The sequence below is a fragment of the Oryza sativa genome, chromosome 7 (assembly GCF_034140825.1).
Source record: "Oryza sativa Japonica Group chromosome 7, ASM3414082v1".
Taxonomy (NCBI): domain Eukaryota; kingdom Viridiplantae; phylum Streptophyta; class Magnoliopsida; order Poales; family Poaceae; genus Oryza; species Oryza sativa.
Window position 1 is genome coordinate 28,422,746 of NC_089041.1, and position 27,013 is coordinate 28,449,758.

General features: G+C 45.0%; 4 protein-coding genes across 4 annotated transcripts; 1 reads left to right on the plus strand and 3 right to left on the minus strand.

The window, feature by feature from the left end:
• Positions 1-1,917: 1,917 nt before the first annotated feature.
• Positions 1,918-3,152, minus strand: LOC136357238 (uncharacterized). The gene is made up of 3 exons (XM_066312225.1): positions 2,872-3,152; positions 2,579-2,750; positions 1,918-2,421 (listed from the first exon to the last, which is right to left on the minus strand). The coding sequence occupies exons 1-3, from the start codon at positions 3,150-3,152 to the stop codon at positions 1,918-1,920; spliced, it is 957 nt and encodes a 318-aa protein (XP_066168322.1).
• An 8,135-nt stretch (positions 3,153-11,287) lies between these two features.
• On the plus strand, positions 11,288-15,700 carry LOC4344222 (probable serine/threonine-protein kinase At1g54610). Its single transcript, XM_015791552.3, has 7 exons — positions 11,288-11,856; positions 11,953-12,237; positions 12,328-12,645; positions 13,309-13,536; positions 14,042-14,142; positions 14,856-14,973; positions 15,097-15,700. The coding sequence occupies exons 1-7, from the start codon at positions 11,464-11,466 to the stop codon at positions 15,376-15,378; spliced, it is 1,725 nt and encodes a 574-aa protein (XP_015647038.1). The 5' UTR covers positions 11,288-11,463; the 3' UTR covers positions 15,379-15,700.
• LOC4344223 (protein GAMETE EXPRESSED 1) lies at positions 15,514-19,246 on the minus strand. The gene is made up of 7 exons (XM_026026790.2): positions 18,550-19,246; positions 17,870-18,457; positions 17,298-17,424; positions 17,031-17,217; positions 16,505-16,661; positions 16,301-16,380; positions 15,514-16,124 (listed from the first exon to the last, which is right to left on the minus strand). Exons 1-7 carry the CDS (start codon positions 19,113-19,115, stop codon positions 15,889-15,891), a joined length of 1,941 nt encoding a protein of 646 aa, XP_025882575.1. The 5' UTR covers positions 19,116-19,246; the 3' UTR covers positions 15,514-15,888.
• A 957-nt stretch (positions 19,247-20,203) lies between these two features.
• Positions 20,204-27,010, minus strand: LOC4344224 (uncharacterized). The gene is made up of 11 exons (XM_015791553.3): positions 26,745-27,010; positions 25,413-25,526; positions 23,662-23,813; positions 23,029-23,122; positions 22,693-22,763; positions 22,514-22,620; positions 22,263-22,384; positions 21,801-21,889; positions 21,334-21,393; positions 20,925-21,029; positions 20,204-20,584 (listed from the first exon to the last, which is right to left on the minus strand). Exons 1-11 carry the CDS (start codon positions 26,953-26,955, stop codon positions 20,468-20,470), a joined length of 1,242 nt encoding a protein of 413 aa, XP_015647039.1. The 5' UTR covers positions 26,956-27,010; the 3' UTR covers positions 20,204-20,467.
• Between the last annotated feature and the right edge of the window lie 3 nt (positions 27,011-27,013).

The window sequence follows — 27,013 nt, forward strand, 5'->3', positions numbered from 1 at the left end:
GGGTACGGCGAGCCTCCATCGCCGAAGGATGGTGGCATCCAAGGTAGTGGGAGGTGGTGGGATGCGGTGGGATCAAGAGGAGTAGGGGTTTGGGAGGTGGAAGAGGAGGCTGAGTTCTTTCCCCAACTTTCCCAACTCACATATCTCGTTTTCCGCGCGCACGCTTTTTAAACTGCTAAATGGTGCATTTTTTTACAAAAAGTTTCTATACGAAGGTTGCTTTAAAAAATCATATTAATCTATTTTTCAAAAGAAAATAGCAAATACGTAATTAATCATAAGAAAATGCGTTGCTCCGTTTTCCAAGCGGATGGAATGTGTTCCCAACTCTCCTGAATGAACACAACCTTAAGGGGTAAATCAGATCTAGAAAATTGGATTTGAATCCAATGTTCAAAAATTCGCGTGTGATGGGATTATGTTTCACAATTGTTTTAGTCTCTTGTTTTAAAGGAGAGATAAATTTACTCTCCAGTTCATGCTTCTATTCTTGTCTTTGATACATTTGTCTAGTATGCAATTCTTAGACATATATGTAGTATACATTTTTTACGACATATGTAGTATACATTTATTATTATTGACCTACATATTTGGACATATATGTAGTTTACATTTTTTTTAAGGATATATGTAGTATACATTTATTACTATTGACCAAAACACACTTGTAATCTGAACACACCATCATTCCTAATAATCTATCGGGGTTGTATAGCTCTCTGGTGACTAAAATCTTTCAAACCGTCAGGTAACCAATGCAATGTAAACAAACAGTACTTCTACTTAAATGTCTACTTATGTGGGAGTGTGAATAGGTGAAAACATACATATTCTTTATGGGTGGAGAGGAGGAGATTAAGAGTTAACTTAAGAGAATTTACCATACCTAGGAGGAGGAGCGCAGTGGGAGGAGGAGGTGGTGGCGCAACACGTATTGAGAGATAAGGCGATGAGGGGACGACCGACGCGGTGGCCCGGTGACGGCCGACGATACGGCGTGGCGAAGAGTTAATGACAACGAGGCGGCTCAACAACAGGCAGCGATTTAACGTGGTGAGAGGAAAGATGAATCCGGCGTGGTATGAGGGTGTTGACCGCCGGAGATGAGACGGCACGGAGGAGGGAGCAGTCACCAACGGCCTTCTTTGCTGCGGCTGCGTAGGGGCTGGTCTAGAGATGTGCTATGTGCGTGCGGCGCGCGGCGTGGCCGAGGGTTGCGCGTGCGGCGGCGGGGGCTATGGCCTAGTGGCTGGATGAGGGAGGATGGGGGAGAGGGAGTGAGGAATTAGGGTTAAGTAGTTTATATATGGACAACTTGCAATGGGCTAGATGGGCTTATATTTTTGGAATAGGCTACCTTTACAGGTAACTCACATCCCATCTAATTCTACATGTTACCCGTAGATTACTTACAATCCCCGCGTCCCCATCCCTAGAAATTTGCTGGGCTCCGCTCCGAGAATTCTACCATGTTCCCGACCCAATAGGGAAACAATAATGCTCGTGCTTGGTGACCGCTTCATAATTCTTGTACTTGGGGAAGCGTGCAAAGGGGGTCGTCGCTTATATGTTGGCGCCTGGTGATGGATGGTGACCAACAGGGCGTCCAAATCCATATCGATCTCTTGAGATGGACTACTTGAGGGCTTGAGCGGGTGGTGACGTGGATGGTCAAAGATGAACGTCAGATCAGTTGTGATGCGGTGCCATGCGTTACATATGGTGTTGAAACGGAGGAGGGACTTGGCCGGCAAGCAGAGGAACATCTCGTAGACGAGATCATCACGGATAGAGGAACAATGTACTAGGAATTTAAATCGATAGATTAAACTGCACCCTCAACCCAACTGGTGGAGAATCATCCAACGAATTTTTATGAGATTAAACGACATTATTTCTTTCCAAACTAATCTTTTAGGAGAGGAAGCGAAACAATGGCAAGCAAGTTGTTTTTTTTGTAACATAGCGGGTTGGGTTTGGTTGTTGATTGTTGAAGAAAGTGTGTGGCACTAGGCTCTCCCTGAGCATGTCCCGTGACAGGAGAAGGGCATCGGGCGGTTTGACGGTGACGACAACCCTGAATATCTTGCTCTTCACATTGTACACCCCCAAGTCATAGGTTGTCCCCATTATGACATCGCCGCTATCACCTCCCTCGATGAGAAGTGGACGTTTAAGGGTTGCACTTAGCTGCCATGGCAGTACGACGTGGTGCCAGAGCTCCCACCTCTCGTCCATGACTCCATAGCCCTCCAAGACCCAGAGGTCCATGCCCAAGTCCGTGAACTTTGATGCCATGAGGAACTTATCCATGGCTAGCAGGTTTGCAAAGAACTTCGTGGTCACTAGAGGCGGCATCATTTCCTTGAACGTCTCGGCAACCATGTCAAACGCCACCATATGGTTGGTGAGCCTTCCCTCAAGATGATGCAACCAATGCAGGAGGCCATGAAGAGCAGCCGGTGCCATCATCGATTTGGTGTATTGGTTTGGTACCAAATAGTTCTATCCCAGTGGCTTCCACGTCGAGCTGTCGGGGTTCATCACCGTCGACTGAGAAGACCACGTAGTACACCGCGAGGTTCATAGTGCAATGGCAAAGCAAGTGGTACTCGTCGTACTGAAGGTGGAAGTAGAACCCGAACTCTCGGTGGCATTCTATTAAGTTTCTGCCTCCAGTCAGCCGTGGGAGCTCGGCCCACTGCCGCATCGTGGGGTTGCAGATGACGTGGTGGCCGATGCCCTTCCTAAAAAGGAGGAGGCCATTGTACAAGGCCATAAGGGGGCAATACTATTCATTGATCCCCGAGGCGAGGCAACCTCCCTGTTTTGTGGTTCTTGTACCTAGGGTAGCTTGCGAGGCATCACCGCTCGGGCACCGCCGCATGGTAGTGAACAGCGACTGACAAGGTGTCCAGCTCCATGTCGATCTTGCCTGCTGCCTTACCAAAGGAGTTGTATAGGAGAGCCTCCAGCGGGCGGTGGTGCGCATGGTCAGAGAGGAACGTCGGATTGGTGGTGATGCGGCACCATGCCTTGCTCATGGCACCACAACGGAGCACGGTCTTGGCCGGCAGCTGGAGGAGGATCTCGTAGGTAAGATCACCATCAATAGCCAAGTTACCCACCGTCTGCCTTTGCTTCACCATCTCTACATACATTCATGTCCTGCTCACATGTAATAAATAACATTCATAGTTAAAAATGAATATATATTCATATTGAAATCATGAGTAATTCTTTTGAGTTCCTGATCTCATGATCTACTTACGATTGTTGCACGAATGAGTTTCTCTTCTATCTTCGGCAATCTTGGTGACCTTAGGTCACATTTAAATCACTTAGGAGAGATAAATTTACTCTCCAGTTCATGCTTCCATTCTTGCCTTTGATACATTTGTGTCTAGTATGCAATTCTTAGACATATATGTAGTATACACTTTTTTAGGTATATGTAAGTACACATTTATTTTTATTGACCAACATATTTAGACGAATGTGTAGTTTACACTTTTTTAAAGATATATGTATTGTACATTATTTTTAATATTGACCTACATATAGTTCTAATCTGAACAGAGTAATTTTCATAATTATCTCTCAGGGTTGTGTAGCTCCCTGGTGACTAAAATATTTAAAACCATTTTTTGCTGCATCCATTGGATCTAAAATGAATGATGTCAGGTAACCAATGCAATGTAAACAACAGTACTCACTTAAATGTTTACTTATGTGGGAGTGTGAATAGGTGAAAACATTCATATTTTTATGGGGGGAGAGGAGGAGATTAAGAGTTAGCATAAGAGAATTTACCATACCTAGGAGGAGGAGGGGGTGGCGCAACGCATATTGGAAGACGAGGTGATGAGGGGACGACCGGTGTGGTGGCGCGGTAACGACCGATGAGGCAGCTCAACAACAAGCATCGATTTGACGTAGTGAGATGAAGGAGGAATCTGGTGTGGTGTGGGGGTGTTGACCGCCGGAGATGAGATGGCGCCAGAAGAGCAGTCACCAACGGCCTTCTTTGTCGTGGTTGCGTGGGGTTTGGTCCAGAGATGTACTGTGTGTGTGTGGCGTGCGGCTTGGTTGAGGGTTGCACGTGCGGCTAGAACCTAGCGACTGGATGAGGGAGGATGGGGCAGAGAGATGTACTGTGTGCGTGCGGCGTGCAGCTTGGTTGAGGGTTGCACGTGCGGCTAGAACCTAGCGACTGGATGAGGGAGGATGGGGCAGAGTGAGTGAGGAATCAGGGTTAAGTTTATATATGGACAACTTGCAATGGGCTAGATGGGCTTATATTGTTGGAATGGGCTACCTTTATATAGGTAACTCATATCCCAGGTGCCTTACATGTCGCCCACATGTAACTTACGAGCCCCATCGTCCTCGTCCTTGGAAATTTGCAAGGCAGAGCCCCGAGAATTGTACCCTGTTCCTGACCTAACAGAGTACATCTTTGTTTCACATGCATCTTCAGGAGACGAGGAGGCCGGCGAGGGGAAGACCCTGACAGCGGCGTGGGCCAAGCTGGAGCTCAAGCTGGATCGGATGTCATCCAGTCCATCAGTGGCGACGCGCGGCTTTGCGGTGTACAGCGTGAGGAGCAAGATGGTCAGCGGTGTCGCCGACGTCGAGTGCTCCGGCGTGCCGTGGTTTGTGCACAGGGTTTTGTTGTACCAACACAGATACGAAAATACGAGATATAATTGTATTTTCAAATGTGTGTAGTTGTATAATAGTAAGCCCATTACCATTAGATTAATCCGACCCAAGCCTACTACAAAAATACCGCCCCGTTCGTTGGCCTCCCGCCTCAACCCTCTCTGCGCGCGCTCGCCGATGGAGAGAGGAGATAGAGATAGAGAGGGTGAGGTGGAGAAAGTGGGACCCACTCACATGTGGGTCCTACTATTTTTTTTCTTTTTGTTTAATTGACATATGGGCCTCACATATTTTGTTTTATTTTTTTTAGTTTTCATTTTTTTTCTCCTTTTATTTCCTCGGGATCAAACTGCCATGTCAATGCCACGTTAGACGAAGACATAGTAAAAGGAGCCACGTCAGCCAAAACAGGGGTAATACTACCGAGGGATCTCGTTTGTATTGGTTTTGTAAGTTGGGTGATACATTGTATCCGGTTTTACAGTTCAAGAACGAATTTCAGACTCAAAGACAAATTAAGTGACCTAAAATACTTATTCCAACTAAGAATCCCTCTCCGGCCCAACCACCATGGGCCGCATGTAAGTCAAATTCCCCACGGAATAAGTCTACTTGGACTCCCTCAAATATATATATTTGATTTGTCATATATATTGACCCCTCAACTATTAAAGGTGATTTTCGTTGACGTGGCTTGTTGACAAGGTCCAACCGGCTGAGTCATCATGTGGGGCTCACATACTAGTGATTCATTCCTTCCCTACTCCTCCCTCTCCCCCATATTTCCTCTCGCGGGCGACAGGACGGCAGAAGGGCGATAAAATAGAATTGTATTTTTTTTTAACAATTATATCAATCAACCTAAATCATTATAGTTTGGATCTACCACAGTCGTATAGACATTTTGTTCTTTTTCTTCGATTAATATGAGAATTTATATCCTTTAGAGCAAACATGATACTTTTTTCTGGAGCTATTTATGAAGATTTATAGAGTCCGAAGCGAACACGATGGTTTCTTTAATCTAATATAGTAAATAGATAGATTATAGTCTGGAATGGCCGTTCTAACGGTGGACACAGATGCTTGGTATGCATTGGATTGGCAGCCAAAATAATGCTTAATTAATGGATTAAAATACAAAGAGGAGCAAGCTGGCAGTCAAATGTAAATGCACAGTAACTTCTTGTGGATTATTATTTTATAGGTTCAACCTATCCATCAAGGGATTGACCTAAACCATTCTTAAAAAAGCTGTTGGATCCTAGGAAGTCAAAAGAAAGTGCTTTGGGCAAATAATCTACATCAATTCCACATTTCAGTCTCATCTGCTGAAGCAACTAATCCATGATGTTATCATATAACTAACCTCAGTATACATCACTGAAGCTGAGAGTGAGGGGGTCTGTGTAGTTAAGCATGTCCCTGTTCCAAGAACAGTTCAGCTGGCAAATCATTTTATAGCAGTAGTTGTAGTGGTTGGCCTGAAAGAAAGCTGAAAATTTCCTTGAAAAGTCAGCTAATCTAAAGCTGTACTCACTCCAATATTACTGTTGCTGGCTGAAAATTTGCTGGCAAGCAATCTACTGCTACCTTTATTCTAGAATATAGCAAAATAGATGAGATGCTAGTAATAAGAATACAGGAAGAGAAGTAAGAGTAGTATAGATCTTGGCAAATTTTGCTATAGGACATCGCAATTGTGTGGTTTTAGCTCAGGGACACCGCGAAAGTGAAGTTTTGAGGGAAGACATCTCATAATCGTGGATATTTGCCGATGGACACCGCGCCGCCTAAAGGAATCTTGCTGTGCTGACGTGGCGGACGGGAGGCTTTTTTTGACACGGTTGGACGGTTGGACCTAAATGCCCCTGCGCCTTATCTCCTTAATGTCTGGCCCCACATGTCATCCTCCATGTCTGGCCCCACATGTCATCCTGAATGTCCTCTCTCTATCTCTCTCTCATTTACAAGGAGAAGGCTAGAACAAGGCAGGCGGCGGCCGGAGCTGGGCAGGCGGCTGACGGCGGCCGGAGCTAGCCACGAAGCTGAGCAGAGCAGTAGCTCGGCGGGGAGTAGAGCAGACCAGCAGCGCGCGCACCCTGGATCCCATGGAGCAGGAGGCAGTCAAGCTGTCTCCGTCGGGCCGCATCCGCAACCGCACGCCCTCCTCCCCCGACCTCCTCATCCCGGGCGCCGACAGCGATGCCAAGAACATGTGCCGCTACTCCGCGCTGCCGGGTGCCCGCCCTGACACGCTTGCCGACCGCCTCCACTGCTACCGCGGCGTGCTACTCGTCATCCTCGCCCCGCTCGCCCTCATCTCCCTCGTGTTCCTCCTCATGCCGTGTTCGCCCGCCTAGTCCGCCGCCGCCACCGCCGGCAGGAGGTGGGGCCCCGTCGACGCCAACAAGTGCACCGTCATATTCGACGCCGGGAGCTCCGGGAGCCGCATCCACGTCTTTCGATTCGACTCCAACCTGGATCTGCTCGCCTTGAGGAGGAAGGGGAAGGTGACCACCCTCTTTTCCCCTCTCTTTCAATCCTCTCCGGTGGCTCCCACGCACGTGCGCGCCCGAGCAGGATGCGGCAGGCGTACGATGGCGCGGGCCAAGGCGACGGCGGCGGCCTGAAGGCAGCCTGGCGGCGTTGAGTGGATGGGGAGAAAAGGCCAGCGCAACGAGGAGGTTCTGGGGCCGCGCCGAGCAGAGGAGACAAAGGTGGAGGCGCTGGGTGGTCGCGGAGGCGGTGCCCGTGCGGGCCGGCTTGGCCGCGCGCAGGCTCGGCGCTCGCAGTGTGGTGGTGGCCCCGAGCAAGACGAAGACAGCAGGTGGTGGCGAAGCGGCAGTGGCACGCAGGTGGTGCTCGCGCGGAAGATGTGGCCACGCACGGCGGCAGCGGCCGAGCGTGGCGATGGCTTGGTGCGGCGGCGGAGAAGGGAGAGAGGTAGCTGGCGGCGGTGGGGGAGTGGCCTGACGGGAGGGCCTTTTTTTCTGACGTGGTGCAGGGTCCGACCGCGTCAAAAAATGGCCTCCCGTCCGCCACGTCAGCACGGCAAGTATCATTTAGACGACGTGGTGTCCATCGGCAAATATCCACGATTATGGGATGTCTTCCCGCAAAACTTCACTTTCGCGGTGTCCCTGAGTTAAAACCACACAATTGCGATGTCCTATAGCAAAATTTGCCATAGATATTTTATTTTACTGTATTATTGTTGTGGAAATGTATATGATAAACAGTGCATGGCTATGTGGCTCAAAATGTCAGTTACTCCATGATGCATTGATGCAGGTTCAGTTCAGTCCACTCCATGGCACTTTGTCAGCAAGGTGCCACAGGATATTTGTCAGCGAGGTGCCACAGGATATACCCAGAGAGCTCAACTCACTCAGACTTCGGCCTGGTTTAGTTCCTAACTTTTTCTTTAAACTTTTAACTTTTTCATTACATCAAAAATTTTCTACATATATAAACTTTCAACTTTTTCGTCACATCATTCCAATTTCAATCAAACTTTTAATTTTATCGTGAAATAAACACGCCATAAGAGTGACAGGGAAAGAGACGAGCAGATCCATCATTCATACGTGTCAGGACAATATTTAATACTGCTCATGATAATGCTGAATCATCATGCTCACTTGCTCCAGACCAGGATGAAACAATGGAATCATCATGCAGCATCATCAGAGTAAAATAAACTTCTCATTCACCTGAATCGCCTTACTGCTTACTAGTACAAAATGTGCGAATATGGATTATGGAGTAGTATATACTGTTTGCTTGCTGGCTGGTGAGACGTAACCAAAATTTGAATTTTACAACTCAATTTTTAGGTTTTTTTAACGTACTTTATTTTTCAATATCATATTTTAAATCGCTGAGAATATATATAATTTAATTTACAAATTATTTTTAGTTGCTTTATTTTTTAAGAGATGCTTCATTATTCTTTTTTATTTTATAGATTATCAGCTGTGGAGCAAACGATGAGTGTCTGTAACTGAATATCTTTTTTACAGAGGAGGTAATACCGTAATAGCATGAGTACAGAACTACAGACAGGTAGAAGAAGAAGATGCAGAGTGAAGTTGTGGCTGTCCCCCGTCGTTAAGTGGTGGCTCCGTACTCCAATGCCCAACGCTACATCAGAGCAAGAAGCTGCTTAATTACAAATGCAGACATGTTCGTCTCTTCTAAGGCAACCAACCCCATTCTCTCTTCTTTTTTTCTCCTCTTCTCCTCTTTGGGATTCACACACATGTTCAGAGTTTCAGAGATGAATGCTAGTACTATATCTTTTTGGTTTTGGCACAAGAGAACCAAGGCATGGTCCTTGCATGTTCTCCTCCTCGTCGTCTTCTCCTTGAACCCTTTTCTACTGATGGGTACAAGCCATTGACAGCATTTTTGTTGTCAAGTCAATTTTATGCACTTGTTTTGATTGCTTGTCTTAGAAAAATACTAACATATTTCGGACAATAGCTGAAAACACTCGATCTTGCGTGTCAAGTTGGATTTTTGTGCTGCTACATGCCTTTTGTTCTCGAGCCCTGCCATTAATCAATCTTCCAATCATGGTGACACAAAAGTATTTGAAAAATGAAATACAGTAGTACATAATATAAAAAGATGTGTATTCCAAGTTGCACTGTAAAGAAAAGAGATGAATTGATGATGCCCTTTTTGTTGAACTGGCTACAGCATTTGCTCTATGAACAGGTAGGATTAAGAACTTATAAGAAGGAAGAGATGTGTCTAACCACCCTGAAAGCATCATCCTAATTAAGTCCTTGTTTTGTGTTCCCTTCCTAATGAGATCACATAACCCCAAAGATTAGGCACACCCTGGCATGGCATCCATCTCCATGAGACAAAACCCCAAAGTATCTGCAACCTATAATTCCAGGGGCCCTTCTCTGTCCCCCAACTTCCATCTTTACTGTATTAATATTGTGAATTTGTGAGTATTTATACTCAGATACCGAGGGAAAAAAGAAGGAGAAGAAAGAACACCCCAATAGCCCCTACAAACACAAAATAAATGAGTAAATAAAACCTGCCCTCAATGCTCTTGCTTCTCATTTGGTTTATCCAACCAAAATTTAATCTTAGTGTTGATTTTTTTTATTGGCATATATTGGCTTTTAAACGGCGAATAATATGAATATAAAAGTTTTACTAATAAAATATTTTATAAACTGTATTGAAAATTTACATTTATGTTTTATTGGCAGAAAACTTCTTGATGCCGTGAAAGCAACATATTAGTATTTATTATACTGTGAAATCTTCTCGATATCTTTGCTAGCAATAGATGTCACTCTCTAGTGCATGGCATCATATATCACCGTCCTTCACCTGATTAAATGCCACCATCTTCAGTCCACATGTATTTTCAATTTCATCACCAAAAGGTCCATCATTCATCATCCATGAAAACTCTCAGAGGTACAGATGAATTAGGTATGTTCATACCTACGCCCACGTACACACAAGACACAACATGTGTCATATTCCCTATTTAATTTTAGAGGAAAAAAGAGCAAACTCACACACGTCATTCGATTAGCAAGACATGTACTCTACAATCTTTGAAAAAAAAATAGAGCATGAGAAAAAAAAAAGGGAGATACGAGAAGCACCGATGATGAAGCAGTAGAATAGTACACGTGTAAGATAAAAAAAAAGAATAGTACACATGCAAATATAGTTTTAATTTAGATTTCAAGTCCATTAAAACAAAATATTAACAAGATTATCATGGTTGTCAATATAAATTGAACATTTTTATAAAAAAAATTTAACCAATAAACCTAGGTTGTGTTCTACACTGTTATTCCAAATAGATATATTCTCGTTCTTTTTAAGCACACTAATCAAACGGCTAAATAATCAAACGGCTAAATGATGCGTTTAATGTAAAAGTTTTTTATATAGAAATCTATTTAAGAAAAGTCAAATAAATTTATTTCTCAAATTGGTAATAATTAATATTTAATTAATCATATACTGATAGCTTATTTCATTTCATGTGCCACTAAAATTTGCAGCCCAAACACACTTTATAATGAACCATTAGAGTAAGGGATCTAAGCAACAGAGCAAAATGAAGTCTTTTTTTTTAGAAAATAAGTTCTTAGAGCATGAAGAAGATAATCTGCAGTGAAGTAGCTGACATGCATGGTATCCCGAGTGTGTTAAGGGATGCATTCATGAGTGTGTTACATGTGGTGTTTGTGTTGTGCATATGAAATGTGAATGTACTAGTAAGACATAGTGCGTCCTCCGTATAATTGAAAAAAAAATAAAACAGATAAAAAAGCCCGGCACCTAAGGACATGAGTGGGTATCTGTCTTTTTTTTGAGTGTTTTAAGAGTCGTATTTGTGAGCGTCACACATATATCCGTATTGTCCATGACCAGACAGATACGCGTCTTCCGTATAATGTGAAGGAAAATTAAAGATAAAACAGATATAAGAAGATAAAAGAGAAAGAACAAAAGCAAAGGACATACTGATATTGTTTGTGAGCCTGAGAGGCTGTACCTCATGTACAGGTAGCCGCAGACCCGTCGGAGTCAAAACCGTTCCGTTCCCCCCCACCACCCCTCCGTTCCGTCCCCTTCACTCGCCAAAGGCGCAAACTTTACTACTTACCCCCACCTCCATCTCCACCTCCATCTCCCCTCCGCCCGCGCCGCCGCCTCCGGATCGCGCCGCCCCCGCCCCCGCCCCCGCCCCGCCCAGACCTCATGCTGACTACCCGCCGCAGGTGCTGACGCGACGCCATGGGCTGCGTGCACGGCCGCCCCTCCACCTCCAGCCCCGCCGCCGCCAACGCCTCACGTCGCCGCGACCACCCGCCTCCGCCTGCGGAGGCGCAGAAGCAGGGGGCGGATGCTTCTGCGGAGGCGGATGCTGCTGCGGGCGAGAAGGGCGAGCAGCCGGCCGTCGCCGTCGCCGCGGCGGGGCCGCCGGTGAAGAGGGAGCGGCGCTCGCGGTCGTCGAGGTCGGCGCACGCGCACGCGCACGCCGAGGTGCGCATCGGGGGGAGCTTCGCGAACAAGGCGCGCGGCGAGCAGGTGGCCGCGGGCTGGCCCGCCTGGCTCTCCGCCGTCGCCGGCGACGCCATCGACGGCTGGACCCCTCGCCGCGCCGACTCCTTCGAGAAGATCGACAAGGTGCGCCTCCTCCCCTCCCCTCAAAAAATCTCCCCGCGATCCACCGCCGCGGGAGCTCGCTCATCTTCGGCTCTGACTCTCGTCTCGCCATTCTAGATCGGGCAAGGCACGTACAGCAACGTGTACAAGGCGCGGGACTCGGTGAGCGGCAAGATCGTGGCGCTCAAGAAGGTGCGCTTCGACAACCTGGAGCCCGAGAGCGTGCGCTTCATGGCCAGGGAGATCCTCATCCTCCGCCGCCTCGACCACCCCAATGTCATCAAGCTCGACGGCCTCGTCACCTCCCGCATGTCCTGCAGCCTCTACCTCGTCTTCGACTACATGGTCCACGACCTCGCCGGCCTCGCCGCCAGCCCCGAGATCAAGTTCACCCTGCCCCAGGTCGGTCAAGATCCCATTTCCGGCCGAATTATGCGAAATGTGGTGTCAATTGAGGCTGATTGAGACTTCGAGAGGTGTTTGTGGGCGCAGGTCAAGTGCTATGTGCACCAGCTGTTGTCGGGATTGGAGCACTGCCACGACCGGGGGGTGCTGCACCGCGACATCAAGGGGTCGAACCTGCTTTTGGACAACAATGGCGTGCTGAAGATCGGGGACTTTGGTCTCGCGTCGTTCTTCGACCCGAACCATAAGCAGCCGATGACGAGTAGGGTGGTGACGCTCTGGTACCGGCCACCAGAGTTGCTGTTGGGCGCGACGGATTATGGCGTAGGCGTGGACTTGTGGAGCGCGGGATGTATCCTTGCTGAATTGCTCGCAGGGAAACCTATCATGCCTGGGCGGACCGAGGTTAGCTACATAATGATCTGTTATTGTTGTATAGTTATGCTTTAGACACCTTGTAGCACATATCTTTCAAATATTCAGTTCAGCACCAACCAAAGTTTCACTATTAAACTAGGAATGGCAATGGATACTGTTCAAATGCCATCTTCTGTAGTACTTTTCAAATAGGAATTATTTTCAAAATGTTTTCTTTTGGTCATTGAGCTTATCATTTATCTGAATTGTCTATTTGGCACACTGAAGTATGGTACAAACATAAAATGTTTGTTACCCCTTATTGCTGCTCAGTGCAGCAGATAGTTGAGAGTTGAGACTATTCCATCCAATCGACCTTCTATCTTGTGTTCTTGTTCATATAGCTGTTTTCTTGATTTATGTAATTATGTAATTCAGAAACATCTACATATCAAGTGATACACTGACATCTCATCTGAAAAGAAAAGCCTTCTCACCTGCCTTCAAGTCAAATCTTGTTTCCACTTACCAGCTGCCACTTCTGTTGTTTCAGTTCTCAATGACTTGAACCCTTACCTTGCTCGTCAGGACATAAAGCCTGTCCTATAGCGCAACTGTGTTTAATGTTATGTACTTTTAGTCAAAACGTATATTAACATTTTCCTTCTCATGATATTCTGTTGTTTTAATTATGTTTTTTTATCCTTTTAGGTGGAACAGCTGCATAAAATTTTTAAGTTGTGTGGTTCCCCCACAGAAGAATATTGGAAAAAATCGAAGTTGCCTCATGCAACTATATTCAAGCCCCAACAACCTTACAAAAGGCGAATAGCTGATACATTCAAAGATTTCCCACAATCAGCACTGCGACTTATTGAAACACTACTTGCAATCGACCCAGCTGATCGTTTAACAGCGACTTCTGCGTTAGAAAGTGAAGTAAGTTGTCCTAGTTTTTGCCATTCTGTTCCTATTTTATTGAAATGAGAAAATTGAGGTTCTGAACTTATGAATTCAAATTATACCTAAAATATTTCATGGCATCTCTCTGGCTTCTTTGTTTGGTAGGGTACTGTTCAATCTTTCTGCAAGTAACACTAGTTCAATTGTCTTTAGTGCCTGGGATAGTGAGATGGAACTGAGCAGTATCAAGAATAATAAACTGCATTATTGTCTTTCGTATTGTTTGCCATTAAGGCCGTTGTGATGCTAGAAAAATTAAGAGTTTAAGACTTCATTGGCAACCACAACAATGTTCAGAATTTCATCTTTAAGGTTCAAATAGGGTCATAAGCTCATAACTCAAATTTAATTTAGAGATCACCATGGGATTTTGACGTTATCTTTGCATATGTATGAACAGAATCCAATTTTAGCTATTCTTGGTAGCAATCTCTTTGATGTAAATGCTTTAATAATAACATGTTTTTCACCATAAACACAGTTCTTTAAAACGGAACCACATGCATGTGATCCATCAAGTTTACCCCAATACCCCCCAAGCAAAGAGATGGATGCAAAACGAAGAGACGAAGAAGCCAGACGGTTTGTCTCCCTACTACCCTGCCTTTCCATTCCTTTAGAAAGTTGTGTTGTTTCAGAATATTTGCTTTTGCATCGTCTTTCTGAGTTCTCTGTAATTTCATCTAAGTTCAAGCGATTTTGTTGATTTAAAAGAGCATGTAGCATGCAAACTGATACAACATAGACAGGTAAATGATCTTGCAATAAAAGGACCAGATCATCAGGTTGAATTAGGACTAGAGTCTTGAAATCTAGTTGAAATAGGTATATTGTCATCTTCTCCGGTATGCATAGGTGAGCAATGGAACAGAGGACATTACTGCTCACTTTGATGACAGGAATTCAATCAAGCATAACGTGACAAAATTGCATTCAGCATAGTGGACTATAAAGAAGAAAATGTATTTGTTGACTGAAAAGTAACTTCAGTGCACTGCAAGGCCATATAGTGATTTGTACCAAAAGACAAAAGTCTTGGTTGTTGTGCCAAGATTCCTGGATTTCTGGGAACTTGTTGAGTACTATATTTCTTGGACATCATCATGAGTCAAGCAACAAGTTGTTCCCCTTTCCGTTGCATTTTCAATATTTCTCTCTTCAAATATTCCCCTAATTGTAAAATATCTTTATTTCATAAACCTGACTTCTTGACCTTCAGCCAGTTTATTGGCTGATGTGAATGAGCTTTTGCACCCTATAAAATGCTCATTCGCTTATCATTTGATGATCAACAGTTTAAGAGCTGCTGGTGGTAGAGTTAATGGGGAAGGAGCTAGGAAGACAAGGACAAGGGAAAGACCTAGGGCTGTTCCAGCACCGGAAGCAAATGCTGAGCTTCAAGCAAATATTGATGTATGTGCTTTTTTTTGGCTGATTTCAGTTGCTCATTTGTTCATTTGCATGATCCGCCACAATCAGAAACATACTCCTAGAACAATGTTAAGCTCACAGCTCACTCGATCGTACAACTTGCAGAAAAGAAGACTAATAACACATGCAAATGCGAAGAGCAAGAGTGAAAAGTTCCCTCCGCCACATCAGGATGGCGCACTTGGATATCCTTTGGGTTGTTCAAATCATATGGAACCTGCATTTGAGCCGCCAGATCCATCTTCATTCAGCACTGTGTTCCCCTACGAGAAAGGCTCTGTGCCTACTTGGTCTGGACCATTGGCCGATCCTTCTTCAGGCAACCAGAAGCGAAAACACAAGTCTGGCCGCTCTTCAAAACAACCGGCTACCGCCCGTGCTCGATGATCTATTATATGATGTCTAGTGCATAAGAAGTCTTCAATACTAAAAAGGAAAAAAAATACTGGCAGCGGTTCTTGCAAAGTGAGACAATTTAATTGCAAATCAAGGCAAGCAACGATGAATTTTTTTTCTCTTAGATCCATGAATTCATTCCATGTAAGGATTCTTTTTTCGAACAGCAGTGTATAGGCCGGAGAGGGAGCTCAATTAGTCAAAATTCTGTACATTAGGTTCTCTTTTCCATTCTTACAAGCAGGCAAGCAGCTATATGTCATGTTAGATTTATGATTCAGTAATGGAACTTTCAGATCTACTTAGCATGTCACTGCAAACTCTCTTACTTTCAAATATAGCTTATGTACAACCAATCCAATACCATTTCATCTGATGTGGTTATCTTCAGAGAAGCTGGAAAAGAAAAATATACTAAAAAAAAGGTTTCACTATAATTCATTTCTTGAGCACAATGTCTGACAGAACTGCTTTTATATGCTCTCACTGCTTGTGTGCTGTTCACCGCGGCCTGATGCGTGGCCGGAGGTTGTACCTCCTCGAGATGGACGTGGTGACTGAATTTTCGCCGAATTCTTCCGGCAAAATGCTGCCATTTCCACAGATTTCTCTCGGCAACGCGAAATCTGGGTCGATTTCGCTGTCCACTTCGTCCTGCAGCTGCTCGTCGAAGAACCATGAGCAGTCACCAATGCTGCTGCAATCACTCCCAGTACTCCATGGATTCATCTGGTCTCCTGGGTAGAGAGAGAATTTGGTCAAATTCTGTACTGAGACGTCGGGTTAAATGGTAGTTGATAGCTAAGGACATTGGACACAAGTTGATAGGTTTTGGACTTTGTCACAACTGTACTGGCACAATGGCTTAACTATGGCTATTAATTGCCTTGTCTGAATGTGTACAGGTGCTCACCGCCACTGCCATTGCCTTCAATCGCCCGGACTTTCTCCATCAATGTCTGCAGTAATTGATGGTTCAGTACTTCGTAATCCCTACAGCAAAAGAAAGAAAGATCCAATCAGATTCATCGCCATAATGTTCTTCTGCTGCTACCTGTATGATAAAGATTTACTGTTTGATGATAATCTACAGTGAGAGAGAGAGAGAGAACCCTACTTGTATGTGAAAATTGAGTGCAAGATCTGAGCTGCTGCGGCGGCGAGGAACACCGATCTGATTAACAGCACTTTGGACATGATCAAGAACTGCTTACTGAAGTCGTCGGCTCCGAGCTTGATGACGACGGTCTCCAGCACGAGCGTGATGCAGAGTCCTAGCAAGAAACAGACGAACAAGTTCATCAGAATAAAAGAAGTCAGCAACGCTTCTGTCTTTCTGAATGTTCTCAGTGCAGCGTGACGCAGGGTCCTAACAAGAAACAGATGAAGATGTTCAGAAAAAAAAAATCAGCAACGTTTCAGTCTTTCTGAATGCTCTCAGTGTAGCATGATGCAGAGTCCTAGCAAGCAACAGATGAACATGTTCAGAAAAAAAGTGTTTCTGTCTTTCTGAATGTTCTCAGTTTAGCGTGATGCAAAAGCCTAACATGAAACAGATGAACATGTTCAGAAAAAAAAATTCAGAGAAGTTTCTGCCTTTCTGAATGTTGGCAGTGTTTGTGTTGAAGTCCGAAGAATCTGACCGAAGTAGAGGTGGCCTCTAATGGCGAAGGTCTGCTTGGCGCTGGTGAGCAAGTAGACGAGGAATGTGATGCAGCAGTAGAAGAAGAAGGCCTTGATGAAACGGGACTCCACAAGAACAGCGTTGTGGAGGACGTAGAGCTTGTCCAGCGCCGCGAAGATGCTCGCCTGCTTAGCTCTGAACTCTTCCTGCATACACAATAAGCAAATCAAAGCTTGCGTAAGAAACGCCATGAAAAAAGTTTGTGAGATTGATGATAAAAGAAAACCTGAGCTTCCAGTATAGATTCTGAATTTTTCATGAGGTCATCGTGAGCGTGCCGGATCTGTTCTTGCCGAGACAGGAGCTCCTCCTGCTGTTGCTGCCCGAATTGCGCCAGCTTCTGAATGGTTTCCCTGCAATTTTGCTGGTGTCTAGATCATCCATTACTTGTTCATCTTCATATCATAGGCCCTATTCTTTTTCTGGATTTTGGATTTTCATTTGCACGCTTCCCAATCTACTAACCAACGTGTTTTGTAAAAAAAAATCTATATAAAACTTTCTTGAAATACTTTTGTACAAAAACTTTTCAACTTAATAGGAGTTAATTCATTCATTTGTACCCTCAAATAGCTATCACAAAAAAGCTGAGGCTTATTTTAAATTTAAATTTTGATTTTAGAATCAGTTTCAGAGGTTGTCAAGCTCTCCTCTCAAAATAGTTCAAGAAGATCAATAAAAAGAAATCTACCTAAACTATTCTTAAAAATCAAACTTTGAAATTCAAAATTTACTTTGGACAATTGGACTGTCATTTTCAGACAAAAGAATGCAAGTTTGTGCTGTAATTATTATCACCTGCTCTCCTGAAGAGCTTGTGCCTGAAAACTGTAGAGATGATTGAGCCCTTCCATCGCTTTTGCCTGTCCATCCAACAACAGCATCTGATTCTCCAGCGATCTCCCGGCGGCGGCGCCGATGTCGTCGGCGGCGCTCTGCAAGTCCACCATCCTCGCCGCCATGGCGTCGCCGACGGCCCTGACCTCCCTCTCGATGCCCATGGCCTCCTGTCTCAGCCTCCCCATCTCCTCGCCGATGCTCCTGTACGACGCCTCCACCTGCGCCATCCCGGCGGCGAGCTCCTCCCTCATCGCCGCCTGCCCTCCCCGCAGCTCGGCCTGCGCGGCGGCGATCTCCCTCGACCGCTCGAAGATCGCCGCCGACCGATCAAGAACGTCGCCGATCCGGGCCCGGACGTCCTCGGACGCCGTGGCGAGGTGCTCCGTCTGCGACATGATCGACGACAGCGATCGCCGGAGATGGTCGGACTCCCGCATGATCTTCTCCGACCTCTCCTCGATCGCCTCCAGCTTCTCGCGCGCCGACCTCGCCGACCTTGTCAGGTCGTTCACGAGCCTCTCCGTGCTCCGCTTGAACGCCTCGGCCCTGCAAGCCATTGGAGATGACAAGAGAGATGAAGTTGGCCGGAGTCGGAGAAGACGACGACGACGACGACGACGACGAGCGAGCGAGCTTACTGCAGTTGGTGGCAGAGGGTGTTCGTCTCGAGGAAGAAGGCGAGGAAGACCTTGGACTCGGAGTCGGAGAGGCGCTCGCGGCAGTGCACCATGTCGGCGTGGCCGTGGCCGTGGGCTGCCGCGGCGTCGCACGGCGGCAGCGGCGGCCGGCCGGAGTCCTCCTGGAAGCAGCCGCTGAGGCGCCACGCGAGCCTCGCCTGCAGCTCCTTGTCGGCCATGATGTCGCCGCAGCTCGCGAACAGGCTCCGGTACGCCTCGCTCCAGCAGGTGGTGCCCGGCCGCCCATCGCCGGCGGCGATCCTGCGCCGCGCGTTCTCCATCAGCTTATCACCTCTCGCGTCCCCGCCGCCGTCGATGGAGAATTCGGCCACCGGAACGCCGCCGTCTAGCGGCGGCGGCGGCGCCATTGATGGCTTCTTGGATGACGAAGAGAACATGCTCCATGAGAGAGCATTGGTTGCAGAGCACAGTGATGATATCATCACCAAGATCACAACAAAAACAAAGCCTCTGATTCTTCTCATACTGAAATTCCCAGTCTGCATTCTGAAGAAAATTTTTCGCATTCATCAAATCATGATGAACTCGAGTGTTGCAAGAAAGAGAAATCGGTAGTGTTTTTTTGGTAATTAAGATTTAACACTTTCCCTGATTGAGTTGAGCAGATCTTAGGAAGTTGTAAAGTCTATGGTTCAATCACTAACATGCATGGAGAAAACTATTAATTCCATCTCATTTTACACGCTGAATTTGAAGCCCGCAAAGCTGTCCATGATCAAATAGAATCGCAAATGTTACACCCCAATACAACCTAGAAGCCAAAGAATATCTAAGGGTGAAAAACAAATTTCACAACGCGTGGGGGGAGCTTAAGATTCTGAGAAGCAGCTGATTGGTAGCCAGCTTCTAAGAATCTGGAAAAGCTAAGTTTCCCAGCTTCTAGCTTCTAGTTCATTTTCTGGATTCTACAACTACAGCTTCTCAGAATTTACACCAAAAGCTGAACTGTTTGGGGGAGTTTCTGATTCTCGGAGAAGCTGCAGCAGCTAGAAGCTCCACAAACAGGGCCTTAAAGCTAGTTGGGCTTGGGCCATGCATGCATGTGCCCTTTCAGTTTGCAAATTCCACAGCTACTATTTGCAGTTTTGCACTGCACCCACTTTCGGTTCCTCAGTTACTGTGCAACTGAAGCGGCTAATTAAGCGATCAGCCTTCCTTTCCCGCCAATAAAGGTTGATCAGTTGTGGGGTTAATACGTCTTGTGAACCTGCAATCTCAAGCTACTTTGCTATACATTGCCATGGCCTTCAGGGAAGCCTATTGAAGCCGGCGAACTTACCACCGGCGGCGAGTCCTTCCGCCTCTGGTCCGGGCGTCGCCGGCGCCGTCTGCTCTGCAGCAGAGCACCGGACTGATGTTATGTAGAGAAAAAATATTACTACTATCAAGTTAACGTGGTAGTATAAGTAGGAGTAAGTATTAGTCCATTAAATTAGGGGAAAAAATAAACGGTTTAGTTTCGTTCTACTATCAGTAAGCATTGTAAAACACCTCATGTAATGTATATTGACTCAACAGTCACCATAGGACATTCGGAGACAATTTTGAAGGCTCAATGTGCTCCCAGTAAAGTAAAAGAAATGGTGACACTTGATGGTTCAAAATGTCCGAGAATGCATACCTGAATTTCATGCGTGCAATTTCACCAAGGTTTTCTACAAAACTGTCATGGAAAAGCACATGGCAAGGTAAACAACGGAATGTGTTGTATACATGTTATTGTCGGGCAGGCTAGTGCTAGTGTGCTACCCATCAAATAGAATGTAGTCGAATACAAATGGCTGGACTGTGATATTGTCCGCCTGCCTGTACTCATGTAATTTCAGCTGCTAGGCCATCTGGGCACCTGTGTTACTTCTCATGCTGTTTCAGGTTGAGAGGTAAGCTTCTCCAAATTCACAGAAATATCAAGGCGCAGCTTTGACATGGAACTGATCATTTGAGGGATATCTGTAATCAAAGCTTCCTCCAGCGCCTGATAAAGACATGGATGTCGTTATTAGATGATAGTAATGTGAAACCAACAGATACACTGTTATAGAAAGCAGCAAAAGTACTTCGGCAAAAATAAGTGGCTTTGCCTAGTTGACAGCTCTTTATTTCTTCTAAAATTTACCACATACCAATAATCACCGAAACTCCAGTCACACCAGCCGTTATGGACAATTAGGTATTCTAAAGCATGCTTCTGATTTTTCATACTAGAGGTGAGAGCTTAATGTCCCAGCATGAAATAGGCTGGCCACCTAGTGTTGCAGGGAGAAAATAATCCGTTCCCGAATTGCCAGGAAAGAAAACAGGTCATTTAATCTCACCTTCCTATCATCTTTCTTCTGCCTTTTTATCACCTCTGCTGGCCATTCAGCAACAAGCTTCTGGAGCTCATCCGTCACCAATTGTTTCTTCTCATCAGGTGAATGCTACATTCAATCACAAACTTTCATCAGGAAAGCGCGTCTTGTCAAGATAGCTTACGTAAACATCAACTACCCAACTTTTGGTATCTAGCTTCGCTATATTTCATGAAAAATATATTCACTTTCAAACACCAACGATAATAATATGATATGGAGAAGGTTGAAAATACCAGCAAAGATGCAGTACAGTATTAAGAGTAAGAAAGAGACAGCATTACCCGGAGAGAAACCAGAGTATGATGATGGTATGGAACAATCTCTATTTTGGGAATACAGGTCTAATAGCAATTAGCATGGAGAAACCAACCTTGTGAAGTAATTTAATCATGGCAGCGGCGCTTTCTGGTTTGCGCTCAAGCAGAAACCCCTGCACAAGACAATTCATAAAGAGTCTGACATTAAAAACCTGAAGGTGGGCAGCATAAACAATTTAGTGAAAGCACTGGCATAGTTATGCTAAGAAGGGGCAAAACTTATAGTAATGAATCATGGACAATAGTCGATAACAAATATGCTACTGTAGTACTATTTATTCTGAACACTACTACTTCCTCCGTTTCATATTATAAGACTTTCTAGCATTGCCCACATTCATATATATGTTAATGAATCTAGACATATATGTGTGCCTAGATTCATTAACATATATATGAATGTGGGCAATGTTAGAAAGTCTTATAACCTGAAACGGAGGTAGTAGTTCTTAATTTGGCATGCTTAAAAATACCATAGATGTGAGAAATTGAAGCTACATCTTATTATAAGAATAATTACCTTTACACATGCAAAACCTGTTGCAAGATTATAGCGTTTGACTGACTTGCCTCTCAGGCTATTGATGTTCCATATAGATTGGGAGTCTCCTGCAGAAGAAAATGTTTATTAGATAGTACAATACCAAATAATATCTTATCAAAGTTGAAGGGTTTGAAATACAAAAGGGCAATAGAGATTTGAGTATCAAACAACTGAAAATAAATGTTCCGCAAACAAACATTTTTTTCTGCAATATCACTGCTCCTAATGGCTGTAATCAAGAAGGTGACTACCACAGTTGTGTGCCATACCAGTTGAATGAGAAATGAAACATGTTTAGTCCATCCACAACTAATAGCAACTTCTTGTAAGTTGTAACTTGGGTAAGGACCAGAACAGCAATTAAACATGCTGGGGTTTGTTGTAAGTTTTAACACTGTACTAAAGATAAAAAAACATAAGAAGAATGGAAGTACTTACCAACTTTGGCAGCGAAGTCCATCCAAATGTCAAATGAAGCACCATGCAGCTTGACTTCAGACTTCACGAATCTTCTCGCATATTTTGAGAGTAAATCCCATCTATCAGCATTATAGCAGATGCTGCACAATACAGACAAATACATGGCATCATAAAAACTAAAATTATAACTTAGTGTCTACAAAATAAAAACACCAAAAAGAAATGAGTGCACTTTGGTAAATAGAATCTAAAAACAGATGAAAACATACCTGAAGACTATATCAGCAGTGCCTGGTTGCAATGGCATCGAATTTCTCTGAAGGACTTGCATTATACTTCCCATTAGTTTAGTGTCATTTTTCTCTTTAGCATGTTTCTGGAGAAGGGAAAAAAATCAGTACCAAACGACATTTAGGGTGATAAGAAAAGTTTCTATATCATTGAATACCAGTAGATAATGAGCAGAACCAATGGTAGGCGTAATTCCATAAACATTATGCTTCCATAAAACCTTCAAACCTGGATTTATACCACAAAAAGAATTAATGGTGGGAAATAGGATTCTGAGCTCCATTAGCCTCATGTTTTGAGGTTAAAATGGAGAATTTCCAAACTGAAATGAAAAAAATAAAGTTCACCACCTCACGTATATTAGACACACAACTTCTGGACAATAGAGAAAGCTAACATGTCCACATAATTGGAAGTGCCACACATGCCTAATTATATTAGCATTATATAATCCTTTAAAATTGATCATTTAGACCTTTAAATAAGATCATACCATAGTCAAGGGCACCAACACGAGCACAAGCCTCTGCAACTTTCATGCAAAGATGATCGTTGAAGTTTGCGTCGATGCGAAGATTTGATAGTCTCTGTATCAATAAATCGATTTAGTTTAAAGATCACTTCTAGTGACAGAACAAATGTAACAGAGAAATATAAAGAACTACCATCGCCTATCTCATGTAAACGAACATCAGTCACGTATTAATAGTGTTACTAAGTGCTAACTATAAAGGGGATAAAGTCAGGGACCAAAACTGGTTCTTTACAAAAACAATTAGAATCTTCCTGTAGCAATCCAAAATATTATGGCCTTTCAAATTATTCAGTTAAAATTTCAACCAATATATTAACCATATAGTGGAAACTCTATGCTAACTCAGCTGTCCAAGCATCCCAGCTTCATAGAAATAAATGAAAAAACTGGAAATTAAATATTCGCACTGCACATTCATCAATGCTATCAATGAATGTGTATATGTTCTGACAGTAATGCAATCTAACATGCAGTGCTCTAAGCCAGCTTTCCAAACAACACACAAGGGATACAGAAAAGCCAAGAACAATGAGCAAGGATAGAAGGCGAAAAACACTCTGAAGTCTTAATTTATGAGGAAAATCCACTTACAAATACTCTTAGCTTCTGCAAAATCTGAATAAGTAGTTTGATGTCCTCCTTATTGGAACAGCTACTTATCATTGACCACAACCAGGCATTCGGAGGCATGGTCTCGGCTTCAACAGATTTCAACATTTTCTGATACAGCTCCACTACAGCCTCTATGGACATCCATGACATAAGAAAATGGGAACATGATATCAAACAACTAGCCGTTATGAAGATTACCAGCACAATAGTAAATGCACTGATAATGATCACAGCAACTAAGCATTTAAATTGAATAAGTTAACAAGTGTCACGGGCAAGGATTTGTGGAGAAGAACCGGGATGAATGGGGATAGATTGGATTATAGTAGATGAAATAACAAGGAACGGTCCTGAACCTAAACGGCGCGACGCTCTCCGTCGCACTGAGAAGGCAGGCCGATGGGCACTAAGATAAATCTTGATCTAATGCCTAGCTGACCTGGGATAGTATCTCTCCTTATATAGATGGAAGACTCCTTAATCTAATCCTAACAAACCCTAATCCTATCCAATGAGCCTAGGACGCCTGGCCCAAAGCCCATGACATTACTCCCTCCTTTTTGAGCAGCTCGTCCTCGAGCTGCAGCAGACCCTGCTAGACTCAAACAAAACAATCTGGCCTATGTTGCCTCCTTAGGACATGGACAGGAGGACCCCATTCGGAAAATTAGGTCCACACCAAAACGCAAAAATCCAAATCTGAAACCCAACTTGACTGTCCCGTGTGGTAAACATAACTAAGCCAACATGGATCTGCTGCTGATTGAAGCCCAGCCCACCAATCTGGCCCATTTAATTTGCGCAGCTGAGGGAAAACAGAAACCCCATCTCCCTCTATCGTAATCAGCGCCGCCCCAAAAAGAGCGCGATGCGCCTGCTTCACGCCGCGCCACCACGGTAACAGAAATCGTTGTTTTCTCCGCCGCCGCTGTTGAAAGTAGCGACGGAAACAGCTCCGCCATTCTTGCTGCTTCTGAAAACCGCGCCGCCACAATACCATGGATGCCTCCATGCCGCCAAGTCGTGTGGCCATCAATGTGGGCAGAAGGGCTACTGGTGGACGACCCAGAGAGACTGCCACCTTTGGCTGCTGCAGGTGACGCATCCTGCTCCCAAACGGCGCTTGAAGTCTTGCTGCCGTGGGCGCAGGAACGTCATGGCCCGCCGGTCGGATCGCTCGGCGGCTCCAAGAGGCATGGCCTGCTCGGCTGATTGAGCCGCCAGAGCCTGGAGTTGCGCCGCCAAATCCATCATCTTCCTCGAGATCTCAGCAAGACCTTCGCTGATGTTGGGGACCGCAGCGATCTCGGTATCCATGGGCACGGAACCGAAGCTCTTATACCAAGTTGTCACGGGCAAGGATTTGTGGAGAAGAACCGGGATGAATGGGGATAGATTGGATTATAGTAGATGAAATAACAAGGAACGGTCCTGAACCTAAACGGCGCGACGCTCTCCGTCGCACTGAGAAGGCAGGCCGATGGGCACTAAGATAAATCTTGATCTAATGCCTAGCTGACCTGGGATAGTATCTCTCCTTATATAGATGGAGGACTCTTTAATCTAATCCTAACAAACCTTATCTAATCCTAACAAACCCTAATCCTATCCAATGAGCCTAGGACGCCTGGCCCAAAGCCCATGACACAAGGGTACCACAGGGGAGAGAACTAGTGGGTGAATAGGAAATAAAAATGGCGGCCAGTGCAGAACATAGAATTCTGAATAACCTGTAGGTTGATCAATGTCACTTGCTTCTGTTGAGTAGTGAGTTGCAGCCATGTGATAGCACACCGATTTCTCATTCCGCCATTGAGAAGATATACTTGGCGATAGCAAGTTACCTAATTTATGCAAGATATACATCATTAGCAAAGTTTAATTCATTCAAAGTACTTCAATGGATAATGGAACAAACTACTGAATACAAGAGTTGCATTGTTGCAACAGTTAAGGGTCACTTAAGTCAGCTGGAAGCAGCAAACACACACAGTCGAACAAACTTGTACAGTAAACAAGGGAGAAATTTTTGAAAAAACAGAGTTTGTTCTGTTATAATCAATTCAGCTGTACTTCCGATTAGCTACATTCAAGCTGCCCCCCTTTTTTTCAATTTATTGTACTAGATACTGGAATCCAGTAATACAGATAGCACTATGACCTCAATGTTCAATGCACAAAAGTCTGAATAATCAGTGCAGGGAAATTTGAAGAGTGCACTGGATTAACTATGATCAACTGACAAGACAAACATAAACCAGTGTAAGAATGAAGCAAAGCAATTCACCATATGAGAACTGCAGTGTAAGTATCAGCTTCGACAAATACACTTAATTACAAAAGTATGGAACTTGTCAAGTATGAAGCCTACAGCTGAACAAACATGCGCAGTCACAACATCCCAAGCACCTCACTTGTCCTGATGCTTGGCAAAATAGATGGTCTTGTAGTTGTCTAAATTGTAGTGCGCCGCAGCCTTTGGCATGAGATGACTTTTGTGCTCCCTTAGTCTCATGAAATGTAGTTGTGCTGGGAAAGCTTGAAAACTCTTTTTGTTGTCGGTAGAATTCTAAACTAACCCGGCCTTTCTCCCAGCCAATATTAATGGAAATGGGGGAAGCTCTGCTCTCCTAGTTTTTTTTTTTAACATCCCAAGCACCTGCTATTTGATTATGGGGCTCGTAGTCCCCAGCCTTGTGTGAAATATTACCCCACTAAGTCACAGGAATTCACTGCATTTTCTAGATAATAGTGTACTAGCGAATATCTCCAATGCCAAAATCCTTAAACCCTCGCGTAAGCCCTACAGATCCCCTAATCCCACACCTTAAACACTTGATCTTAGAGCAGGAACAGGATTAACAACACGAACCAACCCTCGAGACCATAGAGCTCAAACGCCACTTTGGAACCATCAACCATACAACTCGAACGCCACTCCCCCGCGCGCCCACCACCCGTTCGACGAAATGCCGAGCCAGACAAACCGGTAAGGAAGCAGCGCATCGAGATCACCACAAGCAGATAGCGAAACGCGCGGATCAACGTCCGAGAGAACTCACGGGGTAGGCGAGACGAGGACGTGGCGGAGAAGCTCCTAGCCAGGAGCGGAGGGGCCGGTGACGGCGACGGCGAGGACGGGACACCATCGAGACGGGGAAGAAGGGCGCCGCTCCCGGCGAGCGCCGCGCACCCGGGGCGCGGCGCGGAGAGGATACCGGAGGCCGCCGGCGACGTGAGGAGGCGGCGCGCGCGCCCGGCGGCGGCCTGCATCGCTGCTGCTGCTTCTCCTTGCGGCGGCCGGAGGGGGAGACGGAGTGAGCCTTCTGAC

What these genes read in the sequence shown, in the direction of transcription:
- LOC4344223 (XM_026026790.2), bottom strand. Translation starts at nt 19,115, where the DNA reads ATGCGAAAAATTTTCTTCAGAATGCAGACTGGGAATTTCAGTATGAGA. An exon ending in AATCTATACTGGAAGCTCAG is followed by an intron (nt 17,218 to 17,297) that starts GTTTTCTTTTAT and finishes TTGTGTATGCAG; the next exon opens with GAAGAGTTCAGAGCTAAGCA. An exon ending in TAGAGGCCACCTCTACTTCG is followed by an intron (nt 16,662 to 17,030) that starts GTCAGATTCTTC and finishes GTTTCTTGCTAG; the next exon opens with GACTCTGCATCACGCTCGTG.
- LOC136357238 (XM_066312225.1), bottom strand. Translation starts at nt 3,152, where the DNA reads ATGGTGAAGCAAAGGCAGACGGTGGGTAACTTGGCTATTGATGGTGAT. An exon ending in CATGCGGCGGTGCCCGAGCG is followed by an intron (nt 2,751 to 2,871) that starts GTGATGCCTCGC and finishes CCTCCTTTTTAG; the next exon opens with GAAGGGCATCGGCCACCACG. An exon ending in ATTGCACTATGAACCTCGCG is followed by an intron (nt 2,422 to 2,578) that starts GTGTACTACGTG and finishes CATCATCTTGAG; the next exon opens with GGAAGGCTCACCAACCATAT.
- LOC4344224 (XM_015791553.3), bottom strand. Translation starts at nt 26,955, where the DNA reads ATGCAGGCCGCCGCCGGGCGCGCGCGCCGCCTCCTCACGTCGCCGGCG. An exon ending in TGCAGAAGCTAAGAGTATTT is followed by an intron (nt 23,123 to 23,661) that starts GTAAGTGGATTT and finishes TTATTGATACAG; the next exon opens with AGACTATCAAATCTTCGCAT. An exon ending in GTTCTGCTCATTATCTACTG is followed by an intron (nt 22,621 to 22,692) that starts GTATTCAATGAT and finishes TCCCTTCTCCAG; the next exon opens with AAACATGCTAAAGAGAAAAA.
- LOC4344222 (XM_015791552.3), top strand. Translation starts at nt 11,464, where the DNA reads ATGGGCTGCGTGCACGGCCGCCCCTCCACCTCCAGCCCCGCCGCCGCC. An exon ending in TCATGCCTGGGCGGACCGAG is followed by an intron (nt 12,646 to 13,308) that starts GTTAGCTACATA and finishes TTATCCTTTTAG; the next exon opens with GTGGAACAGCTGCATAAAAT. An exon ending in CTTCTGCGTTAGAAAGTGAA is followed by an intron (nt 13,537 to 14,041) that starts GTAAGTTGTCCT and finishes CCATAAACACAG; the next exon opens with TTCTTTAAAACGGAACCACA.